The sequence below is a fragment of the Leiobunum rupestre genome, chromosome 5 (assembly GCF_980474605.1).
Source record: "Leiobunum rupestre chromosome 5, qqLeiRupe1.1.hap1, whole genome shotgun sequence".
Taxonomy (NCBI): Eukaryota; Metazoa; Arthropoda; class Arachnida; order Opiliones; family Sclerosomatidae; genus Leiobunum; species Leiobunum rupestre.
Genome location: NC_143388.1, coordinates 20,807,190 through 20,831,286, shown reverse-complemented (window position 1 = coordinate 20,831,286; position 24,097 = coordinate 20,807,190). Strand labels below are relative to the sequence as shown.

Here is a 24,097-nt window from a genome sequence, read left to right as displayed (position 1 = left end):
CTTTTTAAGTACCGTAAACTTCATTTGCGATGAGTTTTTTGGAGGTAAAAAACTGGAAATCGGGAATTTGAGAGACCACGGAGAAAAAGTAAGGAGTCGTGCTGTAATAAAATTTTACCGTGTCACTGTAATACCACCGTGTTTAATAAAAAGGAACCTGAAAACGGCCCTTTTTTCAGAGGATGATTAAAATGACCAGGTGTTGGTTTTCCTCAGTGGCGTAGTCAGAAATCCTTCAACGGACGTGGTTCAACCTATATAAAATACCTGAGAGGGGTTCAGTAAGGGGTGAAATTTTAGTACAGCCAAAGCTACAACCAAGGACACTGAAACCCTCCCCAGGTCTACGCCACTGGTTGTTCCACCCTCGCACTCTAACAGTGGCATCCCGCTCGCGTAAGACGACCAGGTGCTTATCCCCCTCTGTGGAGACTTTTGTTATCACCCGCGCTGGGTAATTGTTAATTGTTTTAACAGCACCACTCCTGACCTTTACTCCATGGAAGGACTAAATATCGAAAGTTCAGTGTTAAAAACTCTTCAACCCAATGAAATTTCGAATAAAAACGAAGAAACCCAAATTCTTCTACAGATAATTTTCGCGAATGGGAAGAAAAAAAAACCGGTTTTAACGATGGTAAACAATCCGTATTCCAATTTGAAATTTTAATTCTTTCATCTCGAAGTAAAACGTGCAAAACACTGATAAACACTTCCGGTATTGTGTATGATGAATACGTTACAATTTGAACAATATAAGTTATTCGGCAAAAAAACCTTCCGCTCGTAATAACAACGTTTAAAACTGGGGCTTCATTCGGTTACCCCTCCGAAGTTCATTAAAACCTGATAGATTCACGTTTGTTTCTGGATGAGCCATTATGACATTATTGTACGCGAATTAAAAAGCGTTACTAATAGGAATGTCCTTAATTATTACCCGTATAAAACCTTGTAACGATCAGTTGCCCACGAAAAAAATTATAAGGTTCTCATAACGCACGCTTTTTCTTGAAGAAAAAAATCTCATCAAGCAGGTTTCAGCAGCGTGAGGTCTCGGGTCATCGGAAAACTTTCTTCAGAGGCCGAGACATAATCATATATCAAACGCGTGATTTGGAAAAAAAATATAAAGAAATCGGGGAGGCCACGCACCCTCCGCGGTGACCAAGACGTGACTATTTTATTGGGCCACGATCCAGGGTATCTTGGCCGAAACAACGGGAAGTGTAGTAGACAAACAAGCTGCTCAAAGCCAAAATAAGGTCCGGCGCTTAAAAGGCTACCAAATCGTAGATTGCATTTTGTTTTAGCTTCTACCCTTCCGTAGCTCGTGATAATAGATCCCACTAATCATAATTCGACCTTTTTTCAAATCCTATTTCCGAAATTTAAACGATTACGTGGCCCTTGCGTCAACATCTACATTCCTGAAACCGATTATTTGCCGCAAAAACCACAGTAATAATATTTTTAAATTAATTTCATTCGTAATTTTAATTTACTATTAATTTCATTCGTAATTTTAATTTACTATTAATTTCATTCGTAATTTTAATTTACTATTAATTTCATTCGTAATTTTAATTTACTATTAATTTCATTCGTAATTTTAATTTACTATTAATTTCATTCGTAATTTTAATTTACTATTAATTTCATTCGTAATTTTAATTTACTATTAATTTCATTCGTAATTTTAATTTACTATTAATTTCATTCGTAATTTTAATTTACTATTAATTTCATTCGTAATTTTAATTTACTATTAATTTCATTCGTAATTTTAATTTACTATTAATTTCATTCGTTATTTTAATTGAATACTAATTTCATTCATTATTTTAATTTACTATTAATTTCATTCGTAATTTTAATTTACTATTAATTTCATTCGTTATTTTAATTGAATACTAATTTCATTCATTATTTTAATTCAATATTAATTTCAATTTCAATTTAATACTAAATTCATTCTTAATTTCAATTTCAATTTTATACTAATTTCATTCTCAATTTTAAATTTCAATTTAATATAAATTTAATTCTAAAATTAGGGTTTCAAGTTTAGCCTTCAGTCACACTAGATAGAGGGCTCTATATTCTTAGAACAGACAGCGACGAACCGATGCGAAACGTTATCTATGTACTTTTCCTCTGTACCCTCTCCCTCTGGGACACAGTTAGCAGATATCTAAGGCTCCTCTACCTTTAGCAATGATGTCAACCAAAACTAAATTTATCAGTTTATCAGTCTATAATTCGGCGTCCTCTACGATGCGCCGAACCAAAAAAAGCGAAAACAATTACAAGTTCGAATTGGTCTTTTTTTATATGAAATATAATACATTGTTCGAAGAATACACGATAAAAATTCAATTCTTCTTTTCGTAAACTGTTTCGTCTCAAATATAAAGGTTTTACAAATTACAAAAGTTAATAAATCTATTTTATGTTACTTCCAAAAATATTTGTAATAGGACGTAATTAAACAGGCTCTAATTAATTAGTTGTAATAAATTAAGTTTTTAAAGAAAACGTAAGTGGTTAAACTATCATTAGAAAAGTAGTATTTTTTTAAATTAAAGAGAAATAACAATTAAAACATTAGGGTATAATTTTTAAATTTATCGTATTTCGTTCTTTTTAAATACATATTAGGAGTTTCCAATTATTTTTCAAAAATAGTATAAAATTATTTAAAACTTAAATAATAGTTTCAATACATAATGGTGATTTTCGCTATAGCTATATTAATTAAGCTTGATTCTAGTCCTATCTATATTGAAATGTAACTAAAACTGTAATTCAAGATTTATTAATTTTGAAATGCATTTAAAAGTTTATTTCAGGTCCAGTTTATTTCGAAATGTAATTGAACGTTTCATTCTAGTTCAATTAATTTATTTTGACATGGGTAATTTATAGTCCAGTTTATTTCAAAATATCATTAAACGCGTATTTCAAATTTATATTTTTTGTTTTTAAACTGTATTTACATTAATTATAGTGTAGATAAGTTTTGAACTATAGTTACATTAATTCTAGTGTAGATAAGTTTTGAACTATAGTTACATTAATTCTAGTGTAGATAAATTTTGAACTAAAGTTACATTAATTCTAGTGTGGATAAGTTTGGAACTATAGTTACATTAATTCTAGTGTAGATAAGTTTTGTACTAAATTTACATTAGTTCTAATTTATTTTCGTTTAAACTAATTTCACATTAATTCTAATTTATTTTCGTTTAAACTAATTTCACATTAATTCTAATTTATTTTCGTTTAAACTAATTTCACATTAATTCTAATTTATTTTAGTTTGAACTAAAATAGCATTAATTGTAATTTATTATAGTTTGAACTAAATTTACGTCAATTCTACTTTACTTTTGTTTGAACTACATTTACATATTTATAAAAAATAAATAAATTTAGTTTAATCTTGGAAGTACCGGTTTATTTAAAACGTAGTATCTCAAACTAAATTTCAGTAGATACAAATTACTTATTTAAAAAGTGTACATATTATTTACATTGTATTATAGGAATTGAAACCAAATGTATAGGGAAGCCGAGGAGACTAGAGATCCCTATATCACCCCCCCCCCCCCAGCCTGCAAAACCGGACAAATAAACGCTACTCTCACCTAATACCGCCTTCTCTCCTTCGAAATCGAAACTATGATTTAACCTCCACATCCACAGGTGCGACATGGATGGATTAAAAAAAAGGAAAATAACGGGGATACCTACGGACAATCTCTTTCCCTCCCCCATTCATATCCACCCCTTTTATTGGGTTATGTCCTAAAAATTTCAGTTACTTTCACCCCCCCATCCCCGGATATTTTCTGGTCAACATAATGTAAACAGCTCGCGAGATATAAAAGCCAAACTCGCGATGCGGATAACACAGAGTTGCTTCAGCTCTTGGGCATCGAAGTCTCAACATGAAGTTGTTGGTAAGTTTACGATTTATACAGTGTTATCAAGAATGCATTAATGTACCTAAGAATATGAGAGCTTCTGATCACAGCCTCGCATATTCGCCGGCTTTTTCATTACAAAACCTAAACCATTATGCCACCATAAAAGAAAAAGCAGACGAACTTCCGCTACAAAGTATGCGAGAAAAAATGTCTGCCTAACCATACTCTTGATACCTGAATGCATTCTTCGGGTAAAATACTCAATAAGCCCTTTCACTTTACATAGAGCCACGAAGCGGTCATCGCGAGAAGCTCATAAACCTTTAGTCTCCGAAGCAGACGATTTGCTATTATAATAACACGATGGAAATCCAGTAGTTTATGAGCTTCTCGTGTTTGCCACTTGGCGGCTCTATGTAAACTAAAATGGGCTAACTGCAACCTTAGAAATCGAAAAACTACAATACAAATACAATTTGAAAAACATTTTCGAATTTGACTCGTTGAGGTTTCTGTTTATCAGTGTGTTTGCTCCTTTAACTCAATAAAACATCTTCAAGGAAATCGCCAAGAAGTAAACTAGGACCTACAAGTTAGTTTATTTTTTGCTTGTGGAAATAATGAAAACTTTTCACCAACAGTGTTGCTGCTAAGTTTCATTATATAAAAAAAAAGCTACCTGGATAAAAGGAAACACTTGTTGCATGCCGTACAAGTCCTGGCTCTCGGATATAATACTTCTTTAATTATATTTCCTTGAAGATGTTTTATTAAAGGGCCTATTCGGGTAAAGTGAAGTCAGCAGCGGATTATTTAAAAGTGATTTCTCTAGTTGAAATTATGCATTTCTAAGGTTGCAAAATCAAAAATCGTCTGCTATTTCCTGATTTATTTGACGAGTATTAAACCAGCTGGCAGCTAGGAGCAACAAACACAACACCCCTAGCTGACAGTATTCTTTTATCCGAGCCTTTCACATCTGGGTAGTGTAGTTAATACGCTGTAGTGTACTTCTACTCCTAGGGGGCCACTTGAGCTTACCTAGAAAAATATGACTATAGCTATACGATGATTGTATTTACAACCGGTTTTACATTATTCTGCCAATGCTGTAACAGTTGTGAACGATTTTTTGGAGATAAGTGTTGATTAAACCCACAAACTTGTAGACAAAATGGTTAGATGTCGATTATTCGCAACCGAAACGAGTCTAGGTGGCTTAATGACATTACCTTCTCCGAAATTGAGCCTATGACCTAGCGTCTGCTACAGACAAATTAAAGTCATAAGAACGTTTTATCTTAAAAAAAATTATCAAAATTTAAGGAAACGATGCTAAAATTAGAAATGCAAGTATCATTATTTATAAAGACAAATCCACGAATTACGATGAGGAAAACTAATAGCGTCTAGGTTTCAATGGCGAACCAAAGAGGGCGTAGCGATAGTTTTCGGTCGTTAATTCCTGCGCCGTGTATATACTTTTCATAAGAAAATTAAAAGTGTTACATTTGAGTGCCGATATACAAATTTAAGACTCAAATATGAGTCTAATTCGCTTCTCGGAGCTTGGAATAATGAACTGAAAATGTTTTTAAGATTTGAAAAATTTACAATGTGATAATTTAAATTTCCAGGTTATATCTTCGTGCGTTGTTCTATGGGCGTGTCTTGAAGCCACCGAGGGTGGCATAATCCTCAGTTTAGGAGGAGGAGGAGGAGGTGGAGGAGGATGGTCCGGCGGTGGTGGAAGGAGAGGGGGCGGCGGAGGCGGATGGTGGCCTAGTGGAGGTGGCGGTGGATGGTCTCTTGGAGGGGGTGGAGGAAGGAGTTTTGGAGGCGGCGGTTTCGGTGGAGGAAAGAGCTTTGGAGGTAATGATATTTTTTTACTAGTATGCGGAAAAAAATAGTTACTAAACGCAGATTGAAAGAGCCTTTAACCTTAACTAGTTTCTTTCAATGTGAGTTGAGTATGTGAACTAAAAACTCATTTCCAGGCGGCGGCGGAGGTTGGCCTAGTGGAGGCGGCGGAGGTTGGCCTAGTGGAGGCGGCGGAGGCTGGTCTAGTGGAGGCGGTGGAGGTTGGCCTAGTGGAGGCGGCGGAGGTTGGCCTAGTGGAGGCGGCGGAGGCTGGTCTAGTGGAGGCGGTGGAGGTTGGCCTAGTGGAGGCGGCGGAGGCTGGTCTAGTGGAGGCGGAGGCGGCGGCGGATGGTGGTAGTGCGACTACGATAAAAATGAGGTACAATTTTTTTAATATTCTGGAAAACACTTACTACTAAATCTTTGGCTAGAATTATTTTTGGCCCAATGAATATTTGAACTTACATGAGAAAAAGCTATATCTCCTTAATTGTTATAACGTATCACGACGAAGAGACTCGAAATGTTTGAAACGAATAATAAGTGTTAACTTTGAACATTATTACTAGTTTTTTTATTTACGCATCACCTAGGTTCATGTATTTTATTGTAAAATTTATGTTGTGAGAATAAGTTGAAGATCACAGTTTTGTCAGACCATTCAATTGTACGTATCATATTTCTATTAATTTTAATTTATCTTCAGATTTATATTTTGTGGAAACGAAACGTTTTATATTCCAACGAACAAAGAAGTCATTTTAACTACCAGCACAAAGAAGTCAATTTTAAATGAGATAGCAGAATTGTAAACAAAATGAAATTCGTTGTAATTCAAACTGCAGTCAATGTAAAATAAAATGTTTTAAATTTTTGTACTAAATTTTATTTACCAATTTTTTTGTTTTGGAATAAATTTCCTTTTTTAACATATTTGTGACATTTTACAAAAAATTTCCCTTTTTTATTGAAAGGTTTAAGGGGAAGCATATATAAAAAACAAATCATAATGGTTATGGCACTCTTGTACAGTTTAGGTGTTCTTCATAAGTAAGAATGGAAAAGTGCTGGTCAAAAGCAGCTCATTATCATTGAAGTATTCTGGAAATTATCAACAAGAAGCCCATTTTTGAATAATCATAGTAAAAGTCGATAATTTGAACCAAATTTTGAAATTAATTCCACAGCATACTATCTACAGTAGGCTATTTTTAACAGCCAGAGTTGTTATTTAGCAGAAAATTTTTATATTAATTTCATTTAAAATTCAATATTTTTTATTATAGGACTAGCTTAAATTTAAATCATTTAAAAATTTTGGCTTGTCATAGAAGAAACAAATAACCACGATCATTGCTAATATTTTCACAAAATTTCAATTTAACACTTTTTGGAGCATTGATTTTGTTAAATCAACCAATTTTGAATATCAAGACCTGGCAATGCTGATGAAAAATAATTGCAGCACTTAACTTTAGGTTAGAATAGAATGCTTAAACTTCTTTCATATATAAATCTAAAGAAACTTAGTACAAAATTCATTAGCATTTTTTAAAATGATTAAACTAAATTTGGAATTTAAATCACCCAAAACCAACTATGACTCATCGACTATGATAATTTTGCCCAACACCTCTCATTTATAACCCAGCCATTTATAACATCATCTTTTGAGAAATGGGTTAGGTTTAATACTAATTGCTTTCAATTGATTTAATATTGTTAATTTGAATTTTGCTCTTAATTTAATCTACAAATTTATAGAAAGTAATTGAAGCATTTCATTATCCTTTTAGCTTTAGCAATTTAATCAAATAAAGGCAAATACATAAACAGTAGTTTATAACTTCAGTAGACAAATATGTCATAGCAAAATTATGCGCTTGCAATAAAGCAACATAAATTTATAGAAAATTAAAAATTGACTTGGGTCAGTTACATTTTCAAGAGCTTAATTTGATTGCAAGAAATCTTTTGTTACAGACATCTTAGTATTTGAAATAATAACACCTTGTTAAATTTATCTTACACTACCACTACAAAATAAAATATATGTAAAATGCATACACTACTACAGTATGACCTCAATACTGAGCAACAAAATTCTATAAAAACCTAAAATCTATAGTACCATATTCTAGACTATAATAGCTATAATTACAAATGTTCCTCAAATGAAGCTTTATAATAATAATTTTAATTAAAACTATGTTAACTACAGCAGTTTTCTACTGTGAAACATAAAACAGACTTTTCTTTAAAAATTAAATAATTCTGAAGTAACTCAAGACTGGCTACTCTCACTTTTAATTTAATAAAGCATTTAAAACAATACTCTTTTCTACGCTGGATTAAGTGAAAATTGCTATAAACACATTTATGTTAAATATTTTTTTTTAATTCAGGGAAGGGTTTGGTAGCAGCGCCAGCCACACAAATTAACTTATCTCACACACAGAAAATGATTCAAGGGTTATCAGTAAAGAGCCAATAGCAATCATAGGAGGTTTTCAAACCAATTTTATGGGCTCAATAGTGAAGAAATATTTCAGATATCTAATCTATTTCTGTGTGTGTAACATAAAACTATTTCAGTATGCATTTCAATCAAAATGTTTTAAAGAGCTAGTTATTAAAGGTTAATTTTGATATTTCAAACGAAAGTTTTGGGGAGGTCCCGAGTGTTTTTGGGTACCAAAGACAGACTATTCACACTTTTTGGAAAGAAGGGTTTTTATTTTTATTTTTAACAGATTATAATGTTCTAAATCTAAACGAGATTTATGGCTAGCATCGCCACTCTCAATAAAGTAAAGTTATAGCCTGTGTAAGAGATTGCCTTCTATTAAGTAAATACTGCTATAATAAAACTAACTTTAAGCCAACATTACTTGAGTAACGTAACTCCGTACCGAAATTTATTCAATGCGATTCCATTTCATCCCAAAACGTTACGATCAGGGTTTTTGGTTTCAACAATATTATTTTATATTTAAAATAATTTTCTATTAGGAAATTTCAATAACCTTATATGGCCTTAATTTTAATCATACAGGATACAAAAAACGCCAATAATATGCTTATAAGAACTGATACAATTACTACCAACAGAAATGCATTAACCAAAATTATCAGCGAACTTTCCAGTGGATGCAAGTTCTCTACCTTTTCTTTTTTCAGAAACGATAAGTCCATTGAAATTTGTATGACAGCTGATTAAAGATTTCAATCATTTGGGGGTTCACTAGTTGGAACAAGAATCAGTGGTGGATTGAAACAGCCCGGGACCTCTGACACTGCTCTTATCTTATCTTGGGTCCCCAATATTTTGGTTAATACTTTGGGTCATAGGCTGAAGCCTATTCATTATAATGGTTAGTCCACCACTAACAATAATATTTTTCTTGCTGACCGGCGGGAAAATATTTTACTTAAATTTTTTTTTCATGCTTCCAGAGAAAATGCATCCCAAACCGCAGTCACTGATATCCTGAATTTCAGTTACGTAATTTGTTAGAAATTTTAAAAATTTTTGACTGCTTAGAAATAGAAAATTAAGTCCTAGGTTTTATTTGATAACCTTAGCCAGTGGTGACAAGATTCCTTATACTTTCTCATTTAACGATTCACTGGCATTCTTCGCTACTTAAAGAATTTAATGCCTTCATTCAAAATACTTTATAAAAAAGCGTACTAGTAACATATTAAGAGCTATGCAAAGTATTATACTTAACATGAACAGTTATTTCATGCCCTAAAATGGAATAGTGTTGTGAATGGGGGAGTGTGAGAGAGTTTGTACAAACGCACTATCAGCCTCGTTTTCATTCTTGGCGACTGAATTTCATTAATATTTTTTAAAGCAGGACATTTTAATTAGTTATGGAGACAAAAGTGCTTGTCTCATTGCAAGCAGACTGCCTGATCAAGTTATGTACACTTCAAGTTTGTATACCATTCATATTTGTTTCATTATAGTAATCAATTTCTTATGCAAATTAAAATATCATTGTATACTAAACAAATACACAAATGTCCCTCTTAAACCTGGAGCTGTTTTAAACTTCTTATAAATAAGCTTATGGCATTAGCTTAGGGCGTTAAACACCAAAGTTTTAAACCGGCACTTGATTTCAATGTTTGGATAAAGAAACGATCTGTATAGTATAATTAATACTTTGAATCCTAAATAAGTTAATTGATTGAACAAATATTTCAATGGTAAGAACTTTAAAGGATCAACCTCTAATACTTTTGCATAGTCTTTTCCCTATAAGAGTTAAGTGAAGAATTCTTTCAGACCAGGAATTAATCAATTTACTTTTTATAAATAACCAGTGAATTTACACTGTTTAAGCACGTACATAGGTACTGAGAACTAAAAAGATAATAACTTCAGGGAAAACTACCATGATCTAAATTCTTCTTTCAAACGGAAGCCCTTCTTTTCTCCATTTGAAAAACTCCTTTAGTATGGGTTCAAAGAGCACTTTTGTTGATCTTTTCGGAAAACATTTATAATTAGTTACATAAATATTCAGGGAATTGGCAACATGACCTTTGGCTATGGCCGCCATGCTGGTATGCTTTTTCTGCAATTGGAAAAAGCATTGGTAACATATTACCTACGCCATGCTGTCAAGTCTCTATTTAGATAAGGTTGCTTGAATTAAACAATTTAATCATTGGAACCATAATTAACCATTATTTTATAATTTAATTATTGAATATGGAAAATTATTTGGGTCTAGCTAGTATACTTCTTGCTTCCTTAAACAAGCCAGCTTCTACATTCTCAGTAACCTAAGTACGTTCTTGGTCTGTTTTTCTAAAATATATTAATATAGCATTTTATACTGGTATTTAGAAAATTATAGCACACTGCCGACCAATAATAATTGGCTAAAACAGGGTCTCCAACTAAATGATAATTTCCCACTCATGCTCAGTGGGCTTTCAACTCTAGAGATATGAATGTGTCAACTGATTTATGAAATCACTGGCATCGCCAGTTAAAGCCAAATCACACCTTTTGTACTGTGAGTAGCTACTTAGAATTCTATTTTAAAACGGATTTGTTCTTAGGTTGGAAATGCAAATCATTACCTATTTTCAATGAAATAGAACTTCATTTTAAGTGAAACGAAAACAAAGCTTAATTTATCAATACAACAAATTAATATCTAATAATATGAGAAACTTTCAATGGTGTGAGACAATTTTAGGATTCATGACTTTAAAACAGGCTTGGACGATTTCACCAGCACATTTGATTTCCAGCCATTTAAAGCTTGGGATTTATTTTGATGTAATTACTCTTTGCTGTCAGTACAGATAAAACTACAAGAGTTTTCCAAATTCAGCGCACTCAATCATGAACTTACAAGGAACATATAACTAAATATCATAATGTGGATAGTATTTACACGCCTAGCCGTAAAAAATAAGTTTACATTCAAGATGCAAGAATGCAAAAATGTATATGCAGAAACCAAGCAAATCCCAAATATAATATTGCCCGGTGAATAAAATTGCACTGAAATTAGTTATATGCTTTAAAATTAAACAGCCTATAACTTGGTAGGAACTAATTACACTAAGATAGTCTGTAACATTGGTACACGACTGACGCTTCTTTAAAGTATATTTCTATAGTATAGCTAAGATCCGATGTTTCTTCAATTTTTATGTAATTCAGATCCATTTCTTCCAGATGTTGTCAAACATAAAATTATAAATAAAAACAGGATGCTCCAATAAAAAAGATGCACCTTGGTAGTTTTTAACAAATTTTGCAACATACTTCTTTTACGTATTCCCTGAGAATTTGCAATGATTCCTCACAAACTCTTAAGTTTTATAATGACGAGTTTTCCTCCGCCACAGTCTTATGTACAGGGAAGGATTAATATGGTATATTAAAAAAGGTCATTTTTGGCAACTTTTAAGAACAAATGATTATGACCCTTTGTATTGGAAGTAAAACTACTCTACGACTTTTATCATTTCAAAAATATAACTCTCAGTAAATAATAAGCTTGAATTGGTATTGTAAGTCTTATTTCAAAATTATCAATTAGTTTCAACGAATCAGTTTTGAGTCTCGGAATAAAACACGATTCAGAGTTTATTGCACTTCTTTTCAGAAGATCCGCAACAGGCTAATTTCATAAATTTTAACTAAATAATTTTTCCTAAAGATTTATTTAGTAGATGTATGAAGTTGCCCAAAACAATCACATTTCAGGCTTATTACGCTACTAAATATATACTTCTAGCCACAATTTCCACAGGTTGGAATCCATATTTTTTATCGACACTGCACTAATACGCGCACCAGCTGATGAAACATTTCCAATGCATCACTATGTGCGATCCACACCTTCAGATTCACATCACCTACGCAACTTTATCAAACATTCACTTTATACTCTTTGTCCGAGTTGAGGATTATAAACTGCTGATGTTGCATAGATTGCAGAAGACGCATATGATCAGTATTTAAATCTGCATCCAACTTTGATAAAGTTTTTTTGACTCTTAAGGCTGTTAAACGAACTGTTGGGTTACTATGCCAACATTCTTGCATAACCTTGGACAAAGTTTGGAGAACCTGCATTAAAAACAATAATCAATTATTCAACATATTGGTACCACTATTGGTAATAACTATAATTCATTAATGGCTATAAAAGTCACTAAGGTGGTGTCAGTTTTACTGAAATATTTATTGGTAAAAAAATTACTACTAGGTCATGGTCTTGCTGCTCTTTTTTTGGGAATAGTATCAATTTAAAACTTAACTTAGTTCCTTATCTTTGATATTCCTTAAAACGTTGACGAGCGCCAAATTATGCCAGAAATTATAACTAAATTCAGATACAGAAATAGGTCTAGATAAGGTAAATATAATAAGGTAGAGATAAAGCTTAGTAGAAAACTATATTAAAACTAACAATTTTTTTATTAAATATTAGGCCTAGCTAGTGATCCACTATTTTTATTTATAAAAGTACCACTATCATAAAATGTAGCTGGTTTAAATATATACCTAATGGTAGTAGGCCCTATTCCCTCATTGATCTATCATAATTGTATATTATATTGCGTAGAAATTTAATAACCCACATCCTAACCTAGACAATTCTCTCCCTGTACAATTTAAAATGAATATTATGAATTAGTTGGACTACACATAATAATAGCTTAGGAAGAAAAGTTTCTTTCGCCATAATGTAAAGTAAGCTCAAAATATACAGTGATTTGATGACCATTGGAACACCTCTCTTACATCTGCAAGGTAATACGTAATCATGCTTAACATTTTATATTAAAGGTCAAATAACGAATGTGCCCAAACATACTTAAACCAGGTTCCATCATTCCATTAATCTTAAAATCTATTAACTAAAAAACTTACTGGGTGTGAAGCAGTCCACTTGTTAGGGACTGGTGGTCTTATGTTACTAACACAGACAACTTTCCTCATGTCCTCAAAACTTGGATCCGATGGAACAACATCCTGGTAAGGCAACTTGTAGTCTTCACAAGGGAGTCCTTAAAAAAGTTTAGTTAGTACCTCAATTATTGTTTCCTTGCAAATTACACAGAAAAACAACGCGTAACTCATAACAAAGATTAAAAATTGGAAATTCCAAACCCTTAAGTTATGTACCAGGTACAGTGACCCTCTCTCAATTATAATAGCACCAAACCCCAAAAAATGCTTAAATAACATATTTTTACTGTTTGTAACTAAATCATACTATCGCAAATGATAAAACAAGTACTTAATTGTTAGGGTATCTTAAAATAATTAATAGGCCTAATTTAAAATTTATATCTTTTAGTAACCCACTTAAACTTAAATAGCCCTAAAACTGTCTAATTGCTTACAACAAAACATTATACAAAACAAACTTGTTTCCATTAGACAAGTATGAGCAACACCTCAGATAAATTGGGTAATAAAACTAATATCATTGACATACAAAAATAACATTAACTTGACAGTAAAAAAATGGGTAATAAAGATGTGGTGACTAAAAATTTACCTTCATAAACCACTCTTCGAGCAATTTCCCAAAGAACTAATGAAAATGAATACATATCAGCCATCTTGTATGATTCAAATTGTTGCCAATTCAATGTTTCATTCAAAACTTCTGGTGCCATATAACGTTTAGTTCCGACTCTACTATTTGAAGCAATATCAATTTCATTTGACTCGCTGAAAAGGAAAAGCAGTTTGAATATCACAAATAAATTAAGATTTTTTAAGTTCATTCTTTTAGGCAATAGAAAATAACTATCTATATCCGAATAATTTTCAGTTTAATAGTTAGATAGAGGAAACTAATACCAATCAAACTACGTATCAATTTCACTTTTTTCAAAAGCCATTGAATTTTCACGGTGCCCCTTTCGATGTATTCAGCACCACCACCACCATCACCGATAACGTCAAGAGTGAAAATAACCTTGTAACCGATCCAGTCACCAGATGGCGTCTAGTTCGGTTATCATTGCAAAAATTTCTTTTGTATTATACCAACTTTGGGTTTTCAGAATCAGAATCAGAATTTTAATTATTTGTAGTTGTCCAAAAAATATGACATTAGCGGGCCACGACGATTCACAGCGCTTCATGGCCAATGAAAATGCAGATAGCACGAAACACCGCGGCCTGGCAGCTCGATGTTTGATTGTTGTTTCTGTCAACCACCAGTGGAGTTTTTTTAGTTTTCTTTGCAAACCAGCGATTAGTTAGTTAGATATAGATATATTCAGTAAAGAGAAAATAATAATAATAATAATAATAATAATAACCAGCTAGGCTAATACCCAAAGCACCACCTTAGGCCTAAGTCATCATGCGACTTTTAAAGCCATTAATTCAGGTGGCTGGGTAACAATGCGTAGGAGGGTGGTGGCAAGCCCTGCTAGCCAAGCCCTACACTAACCTAGTCGTGTTACATCCTTGTCAGGATACGACTAGGTTGAACGGAACTGTTACAACCTCAATCCCTCTATAACTAGAGAGGTGAGGCTAAGAAGTGTCAAGATAAAATTAAATTTTTTTTAAAATTTTTCGGTACACTAAACACGCAATCTGGAAACGTTTACAGCAATTAGTGTATGCATTTTACTCCATGTACTCCAATTATGGTAAGTAGTCAGCCCCTTGTTATAAATGCCCAGAGGGTTTGGATAATAGGTAAAGAACCGAAAAATTAATTGAACTACCTGTTAAACCTCACTGCTAAACCAAAGTCAGCAATAACACAAGAGCCATCCTTCTTGACTAAAATGTTTTTGCTTTTGATGTCTCTGTGAGCAATGGCAGGTTTCCCTTGCTTCCCAACCATCTCCATGTGAAGATGAGCAAGACCACATGCGGCGGAATGAGCCAGATGAATCGCTTCTGTTGTTGTCACCGAATGCACTTGAAGAAAATCATAGAGAGAGCCTTTTTCGTGGTAGTTCGTTATAAGAAGCAGCTGAGTCCATGATCCTGTTCCACGAATATCTGCTGCTATAAAACCTGTAACAAGACCAATTTGTAAGAAAAATGGTTCAATCAAATCATTAAAATTTAGAGATAAAATAAACAATCGGGTTGTTGATCATCCATCTTTAACCAGGGTTGGAATAAAACCTGGACCAGGTTCATTAAAAATAAACCACTGTGGTTTAAACCTGCCAACCCTGCATTTAACACGTTAACTTTTGGAGTTTCAATAAAAGTACTGCCCATCTACCAGCTTTAAAAATAATTATAACACAACAACAAAAAGAAGCCTAAACAGACATCATAGGTCACTGAGGTTACGGTGATATTTGACATCAAAGTACTGACCTTGCCTGCTTTTCGACCTAACTGCGCATGTGTCAAATATTATTGAAACTATAATTTTTTCATTGTAAGCTATATTATAAAATTGACCAGCCCGGCCAACTCAACTGGAAGTTGGGAATGGAAACCACTATTTCCAAGGTCAGAGTATGGGTCCATGGACTAATTAACACAGGGACACCCCGTTCCCGAATATTTGCTTCGGGCGATTGTTAAATGTGCGCTCTGGCGGTATAGTTAAGAACTAACGGAAAACTAGGGTCAAACGGGAAGGAGGAAAATGGGGGGGGGGGTGAACATAAACCTAGTCAATGTGGCTACCATGTTGCGGTGCGTACAGTTTCGTTTTTTGGATTTCGACAGCTAGACCGACGGCTTGGAATGTTTTAGAATAGAATATATACAATGAGCATCAAAAAAAGAGGTAAGCTACAATACATGGAATTGTCCAGGCGGTCACTCCAGCTGTCAGAGCTGTCACTTAAGTTGTCAGAGATGTCAATCAGTTGTCACTCGTCAAAAAATTAAGTACAGGATAAGAGGGGTGGAAATTCGCTCTGGTCTCGGTCTTTAAGTGATATTGAAAACTATATACTAGATGGCGGTAGGAGTTTCCTTTTTGTGACGTTTTGACCCGAGTAAAATTCAGTCGGGGGGATAAAAAGAGGAAGAGCATTTAACAAGGGTCTTTCGGAGCTCCCTATAGGAATAACATGGGAACGGGGTGTCCCTGTGTTAATTAGTCCATGATGGGTCTCTGTGAGATCTCTTACACAAATACTGTTTGGTATAAAATAGTTTAACTTGAATATTTTTCTACTTTTTCAGTCATATAGTATAGTAATCAGGTAGTAAATGATATAACTAGTTTGTCTATAGTTCCTCTTTACGCTGCCAAAAGGGGGGTGGGGGAGTGGGCAAGAAAGTCCCGGATGATTTTATTTGAGAGCCTAGTGCACAACAGAATCAAGTCATATCTTACTTACCAAGGATATTTTCATGGCAAAGTAGAACCGTTTGGTAAATTTCTGTTTCCCTAAACCATGAAGCTTCTTCAGTGGTAAAAAATACTTTAACCGCAACATCTTCCCCTCTCCATTTTGCTCTCCACACTTCTCCGTAACGACCTTTTCCAATGCTATGGACCATTTCTATTTGTTTGGCAATAGTCCTTTGAACCTACGATAATAAACATTTCAGTCAGGTAATAAAGCATCCACAAAGAACATAAATGCAGTAACCCTATTTATGTACGCAAATTAAAAAAAAAATTGCGGGGAATTAAGGGTCCAGAAGTTTTAATTGTAATTTTGGCTGCTCCATATTAATTTAATAATCCTGCCTCCTATTAGTACTAATTTAGTGAACTTCCTAGTTCTTAATGTAAATATGAGTTGAATTATCATAAAAATAAGTTAGTTAAAATCCCTTTCTCAGAACCAAAAAGTTGTTTAAACTAGCCTATTCTATTTGCATGCTCCAAATTCACAGTTACATTGTGTAGTAGGGGCTGAATGGCTTATGCCTAGCTCATAATAAAAAACATACCAATAGAGGGAGACCAGATCCACTACCAGAGCTGAGAGTATGCTCAATTAAGTCTTTCAATGATTCTCCAGGTTGCAGAAACGCGTCACACTGTTCAGTTAAAAATTTTCCATGATGATGAGTTCTATGGCCAACGTTTCTCCTCTTGCATCTGAGGTATGCAAAGATAATCAAAATAGCAAGCAATATCAAACATATAGTGATCGAAATTAGCAAAGCTATTTGGTGAATGCTGTCATCGTAGGTACGAAACTCTCCAACTTCAAGATCTGAAATTACAGATGGAAAAGTAATGCATTACGATGTGCTGAAAAACACATAAACATCTAATAAAAGGATTTGGTTTAAAGTGAGTAAAATCAGAAAATGAACCGAAGTAATTAGAAAGGTTTTAAATGGAAAGAGCAAATGGCAAGGGTTCAGTGCACTACAGCGGCCTCATGTAATTTCGTTTTTTTTTTGGTGGAGAATGTAGCACTTGACGCGTAGATTACGAAACTATTTTTTTTTTGGGCTGCAAATGATAATTTAATTAATTAACTTAATTTTAAAAATTTTGTAATTTTAGGGAATTACCGTGTTTTTGTATTTTTTTACTAAACCAATTTTTTTGCGGCCGCAAATGATAAATTTTTAATCAACTTAACTTTTAAAAAAGGCGTCATTTTAGGAGTTTAGTAACGTATTTCTAAAAAATATTTTAGTCGTGTATCCGTCGACACCACTGTTTTGACACGCCCCAGCCCCATTCCAACGAAGATAATTACTTCCAAAACACGTTACTAAACTCCCCGTATTGGCGCCTGACGCACTTTGAGATTCCTCGTATTGGCGATGGGCCATCTATAACGCGACCTAAAGGACAGTACCAAGCCTTGCGCATCAAGTATATATTTTTAATCTCAACCAGAAAAAAAGAGGCCCAAAAATAGAAAACACCTAGAAAATGAACAAAAACTGTAATAGATTTCATAAAGTACGGGAATATCACTTTGTGGCCCAAAAATACAAAACACCGCGAAAATGAACAAAAACTGTAATTGATTTTATAAAAAAAGGGAATATCGCGTGGAATTCATTAGGACACCGAAACTGTGGTGTCGGCGAACACACGACGGAAATAAGTACAACGAAACACGTGAAAATGCCAAAAAATTAGAAATTTAAAATTACATTAAAAAATTAAATAATCATTTGCGGCCAAAATAAAAATTACCCTCTACATCTACGTGACAAGGTCTATCAGGCGCAACCTAAATTAATATAAAATTCGATGAGGCCGCTGTAGTGCACTTCACCCAAAAAAATTATGGGGGGAGGGGTGGCTATTCTTCACATAGGCACTGCAGATATTCTTTTAATTTTTAGTACCATATTACCCCAGGCGTATCTTTTGGAAATAACTATAATATAGTCATACTTAAGAGGTTAACAATGATATTACAATTTAGGATACAATTGTTAATCTTTGTAACTTCAGAGCGAACATCAAAAAAGCAGTGCTTTTACATCATTTGAAAAATGTTATAAGTTACGAATTAAAAATTGAAAATGGGCATGATTAAGAGACAATTACTACACAAAATTATTTACCTGGTCCTTCAGGTGTTGGTCTCACTACATACATAGGCTTTAATTTCTTATTGCAGAGATCGGAATCCTCGCAACAAGCAATGGACTTAGGATTCTTATGGGGTACAAGATATCCTTTGCATAGCATGAGCCCACTTTCATCGGGTGGAAGACAGCCATACGATCTCTCAGCTTCCAATAAACCATTTTCTGGGTTGTACACCTGTTCAATAGCACTGAAGCAGACACTGCCTGGTCTGGCTATGCAGGTCCCATTGCTTTGATCATCAGGACAATGAATGGAACAATAACATTCTAAAGATGAAGCTTTAAAAAAGAAAACCATTCAATTGAAGTAGGGTTTTCCTCAAAATAAATTCAAATACCTAATAATGTAAGACTGCAGAGATTCTAAACTTGACTCTCATATACTTTTTAACTAAATTTCTGAGTGCATGAAATTTTTCGAAAAACCTTCATGATTGAGATTTATGTTTAAATTTTGTGATTAAAAGGTTATGGAGCCCTAATCACCGAAACCGATATTGGGAAATGAGTATAGAGCATTAAAAAAGGTACCAATTGCCTTCTAACCCCATTGTTTATAACAGTATGTAAAATACAAGGAAATCGAAAATATAGGTATAGCATAAGTTCAGGGACTCCAGTTGCTTAAGATAGCAAATTTAAGTAATTTCCTATCGCTTCATGTATCATTTTTATGTTAATGGCTGAAGAAGTATGTATCAGTGGCGAATTATGTAGGTAGACAGCAACACCAAAGAATACTTTAGTAAAATGTGAATTTTCATTATCTTAAGATATTAAACGTGGCCCATAGGTATGAATAATATCTCACAAAGAGTTTGTCAGTACTAACTAACATGAAAACCATCAAGGTTGACCTAGGGTTAAATCTTTGTAGGAAAAGCAAATTGAAGACTTGACTTGATCAACCAAGGCTAAAAATCACTTAAAAAAACATATAGGAAAATCCTCCACCTAGACTAGAAAAAATAAACAATTAAACAGAATGCATAGTTACCTATATTTGCTATTTGTAGAAGCAAAATTGCGTAAAATATTCCATAAATGTAAGTAAAATATATCTTAAACCTAATATATTTATATCTAACATGTATCGCCATTTTATTTTTAACATGATTTACAAGGAGCTGTTAAATCTAAGAGCAGCTGTATAACGGACTGAATTCGTGGCTGCCAGACCACTTTGTATAGTCTAGACTAAGGCTGCGTTCAGTAAGACTAAACGGAGAGGAAACAGTTTTCTGAAAAATTATTTTCATTGGACCGTTACTTAACGTCTTGTTGAACGCTTTCTACAGGATGATAATATTAGTCCATTATGATAAGGGATAATAAAGCTAAACCCTAAACAAATTTGAAGAAATTTAAAAACTTACTAATAGCTCGTACCAATAGGTCTTCGAGCATTAGGTGTCTGTTTTACACTCCTGTTCCACGGTATATAAAAATATCCATACTACAGGAGTTATAAATTACTAATAGGAGAAGTACAAAGGCCAATAAAACGGCATATTGAGAAGTACAGAAAAGAGTACAGGAGAGAAAGCCAAAAGGCCGAAAGGGGAGGGCCAGAAGGACCCAGGTTAAAATGGGAAAACTAGAGAAAAGAAATATAAATAAAATTAGTTGAAGGAAGGGTTAGTACAAAAGCAGAAGAGAGAGTACCGGTTGGGAGTTGTTACTCAGAGAGCTCCACATAGCCGGTACGAAGTTTCCGGAGTTCCATCTCCCTTTTGTAAAGGGGGCAATTCGGATCGATCGATTTGTGACCAGTTTTGTAGGAAGTGCCACGGGTCAGGTTGTTTTGATGGCAAGCACGACAACATTTAGTTGTGGCCTTACACTCTTTATAGCCATGAGTTTCACCACATGACGTATGTTATCTCCATACCAAAATGAAAAAGGATAAAAATCTAAACCCTAAACAAATTTGCAGAAATCCTTAGAAGAAACTACAGATATGAAGTACAGACCGTATAAATAGGAGGAATAACTAGAATGCATATTCGAATGGCGGGAAGCGGCCCGATTAGAAGCTGTAGCTTTGACCGTACTTTTTGTTTGGCGGACTATCTCTGTCATACCTTGAAAGTTAATTTCCTTAAATGTTCACCCTCAGGCGTTCTTTATATCCTCCTAGTTTATAATGTAGGCACCCATATAAATTATTACCATAGAGGTACTAAGAACGTGGAACCTTAACATTCGCCTATGCTGCCTTGTTGTTATACTTTCAGTAGCAGTCTAATAATAAAATATGCAGTCGACGGTTCTCTCTCTAAGTAAAAATCCATTACACCAAGGCCCAAGTTAGGCTTAAGCCATGGGTAAAGTATAACTACATGGCGCCACCATTTAAGTCTGTCATAGTTCTTAGTAAATCTATGCGTTCTTGGTCATTGTATCCTTTTGCGATCGCATCGGGCGGGTTTCGAACCCGAGCCCTCCTGCGAGACAGGCGAGTGCTCTACCACAGAACCACCGATACATGTTACGATTCAAATTTTTACGTATGGAATTGGAAAGGTCAAATCTTGTTTTAGCGCAGTCAGCTGAGATAAGAGGGCTAAAGGATAGAACCCGCGGGTGGTCCACTTAGTTATTTTTTTGACTATCGGTACTTTGAAACGTTAAGGGTCATTTATGAATAAAATTTCAAGTGGTATACAACGCGTTTTTTTTTCGTTTTGCTTACTTTACTCGTAACTTCGTAATTTATTTTACGTGTTTTCTTATCGGCTTTAAATGTGTGACACATTTTCATTAATGTGGTTACGTTGGTTTTATATTTTGAGATATGCGCTCTTGTTTAGCCTTCACTATTTAGTTAAGGTTTTTTTTAAGAATTGTTAACGGTAAGGTGTTTTTGGTTTTTTCTATTACAATTTTAATTACCGTGGGTATATGGATTGACATTTTCTGGATTTCTAAGTATTTGAATTACCTTGTTGTTTGATTGGGTTATTTTTATATATTTTTTATTGCATATTTCTGTTAATACAATGTTTATTACTGTGGGTATTTAGATTGACTTTTTCTTGGTTCCTGAGTATTTTAATTGACTTTTTCTTGATTCCTTAGTATTTTAATTAACTTGTTACTTGGGTGGGTTATTATTATACATTTTTTTATGGTTATTTTTCTTGCATGTTGATAATGTGGGGGATAATTTAGGTCTACGATTTTTTATTTGCATTGATTTTTATCGGCTTCGTTGAGTTGTCGTCATGAGCCCAAGCAGTTTTTATAAGTGCTTTCACTTATAGTTTTGGTTTTCGCTTTAACTTTTGTTTGTATATATAAATTCGATTGTTTAAGACCTATAATACAATGGGTTGGTTTTTCTCCATAAAATAGGTATATTTTACGTTTCGTGAGCGTTCTAATAATTTTAAATTTTGTATTTTCTATTTCTCATTTTGTTGCTTTGGTAATTTAATACCGTTTTGGTCTAAAGTTGGTTTTTTGTTCTATTGATATTGGAAATCTGTTTAATGCAATAACATTTGTAATATTTATTATAATTATAATAAAAAATAATCTACTGGTTGGGATAGTACGGGATAACATTTTTTTGGGAGAGGCTTTGGATATGACGAAATATCATGGAGTACCGTGTCCAGTAGCTAATACACCCAAGGGCAAATTCTTCCGAGGAGAGGTATATTTTGGCAAGCTTGACAACTTGTTTTAATTAGTTAGGTCGTACAGCAAACAAAATGTTGTGTGTCACTTTTTTTCTAAATTAAGTTTTATTGGGTTAGAAAGATGTTGTTGGTGCAAGTGGCTTTAACAGTATCCTATTTGAAACATAAATGGCACTGTATTATATTCCTAGCTTCAATAAACCATCCTCCCAGGAAATCGCCAAGAAGTAATATTTCCGAGAGCCAGGACCGGCAAGTCACTGTTTATATAGTGCTTGTTAAAATTATGGAAAATTTTCACCTTTACGGCAGCAGGGGCGGCTTAAGATGGCTGGATCTCCGGGGCGGCAATATTTCGTCGGCAGGTGGCCTACTCGCCCACCCCTGCCTAGCTATGGCCCGCCACCCTACCGAACTTTTTGACAAGCAAATGGCACCCCTAACTACCTCCTCGCCCCCCCCCCCCCTTACGCTGGTGAAGAGAGTAGATGTCACTCACGTTTTTAGTGGATTTTCTCGTAGATTTTGGGAGTCTTTACCCGGCTTTTGCTTTTGATCAGTGACTATTATAGTATTTTAAAGTGTCGGGAATCTGTTTTCAGTGCGTTTTTATTCGTAAAGTTGTTTATTTCGGCGAAAGAAGAAGTTTCCTGGTGTTGATTTTTGACGGTTTAACCCTAAATAGGGCAAACGTTTTGAAAAAAGTCTCTTAACAATTTTGGTGAGCGTGCGCAAATTTGACGAACTGAAAACGTGGCTCGCGTTTCGAATTTCTTATCGCGTGACACTTTCGTAATGTCTCAAACGATCGTGACTTCAAATCTACGATCCCGTGTAAAGGGTCCCTGTAAACTTTCCTTACGGTCAGCAAAGGAAACTAAGAATACAGCTTTGGCGCAGGATGACGGCATAACGTCTGGAAAACAAGTGTGGAGATATTCGGATGGAGTCGACAATGCAAATTCGTCTAGTGGAGATGCGTTCGATGAAGATCGCCTTATTTTACGTATGAGTCAATTGTTCGATGTTAAAATGAAGACTTTTCAATTCGAGCTTAAAAAGGAGATTGAGGAAACGGTTGAGAGGAAAATGTCGAACTTTCAAATGGTCTTGGAATCCTATTGTGGTGATCTGGTAACAGAAAAATTGAAAGAAGCAAAAATATCTGAATTGAAGTTTGAGGAGTTGTCAGAAAAATTTGAGAGGACTCAGAATGAAATTGCAGAATTGCACAGGAAAATGGCTAATCAGACGGGTGCGGTGGACAACACTTTGGATACTCGAAATCCCTCGAAACCAATAGAACAAGTAGTGAGAAAAGCGGTTGCCGAACTCGCTCGGAAGAAGGAGAGGGAAAAAAAATATTATGGTCTTCGGTGCCCCCTGCAGCGATTTTAATTCTGCTTTGGAGGCGGAAATCTGGCTTAAGAATAAGCTTGACATCGATAAGGTGGATATCAGCGTTATAAGCTGCGAGTGACTTGCACTACCCGTTGGAAAAAATTGTGATGGCAAACCTCGCCCCGTACGCATAACGGTGGAGAAGGAGGATATGAAAAAGGTCATTCTTAGGAATTCAAGAAATTTGAAAGGGAAAGAGAGTTGTTCAGGAATATCGGTTCGTTCTGACCTGA

General features: G+C 34.2%; 1 protein-coding gene across 1 annotated transcript; it reads right to left on the bottom strand.

The window, feature by feature from the left end:
- Positions 1-6,694: 6,694 nt before the first annotated feature.
- Positions 6,695-19,970, bottom strand: LOC149943770 (bone morphogenetic protein receptor type-1B-like). Its single transcript, XM_090174380.1, has 8 exons — positions 19,814-19,970; positions 18,790-19,095; positions 17,197-17,465; positions 16,635-16,827; positions 15,039-15,336; positions 13,847-14,022; positions 13,213-13,349; positions 6,695-12,405 (listed from the first exon to the last, which is right to left on the bottom strand). Exons 1-8 carry the CDS (start codon positions 19,914-19,916, stop codon positions 12,205-12,207), a joined length of 1,683 nt encoding a protein of 560 aa, XP_090030506.1. The 5' UTR covers positions 19,917-19,970; the 3' UTR covers positions 6,695-12,204.
- Between the last annotated feature and the right edge of the window lie 4,127 nt (positions 19,971-24,097).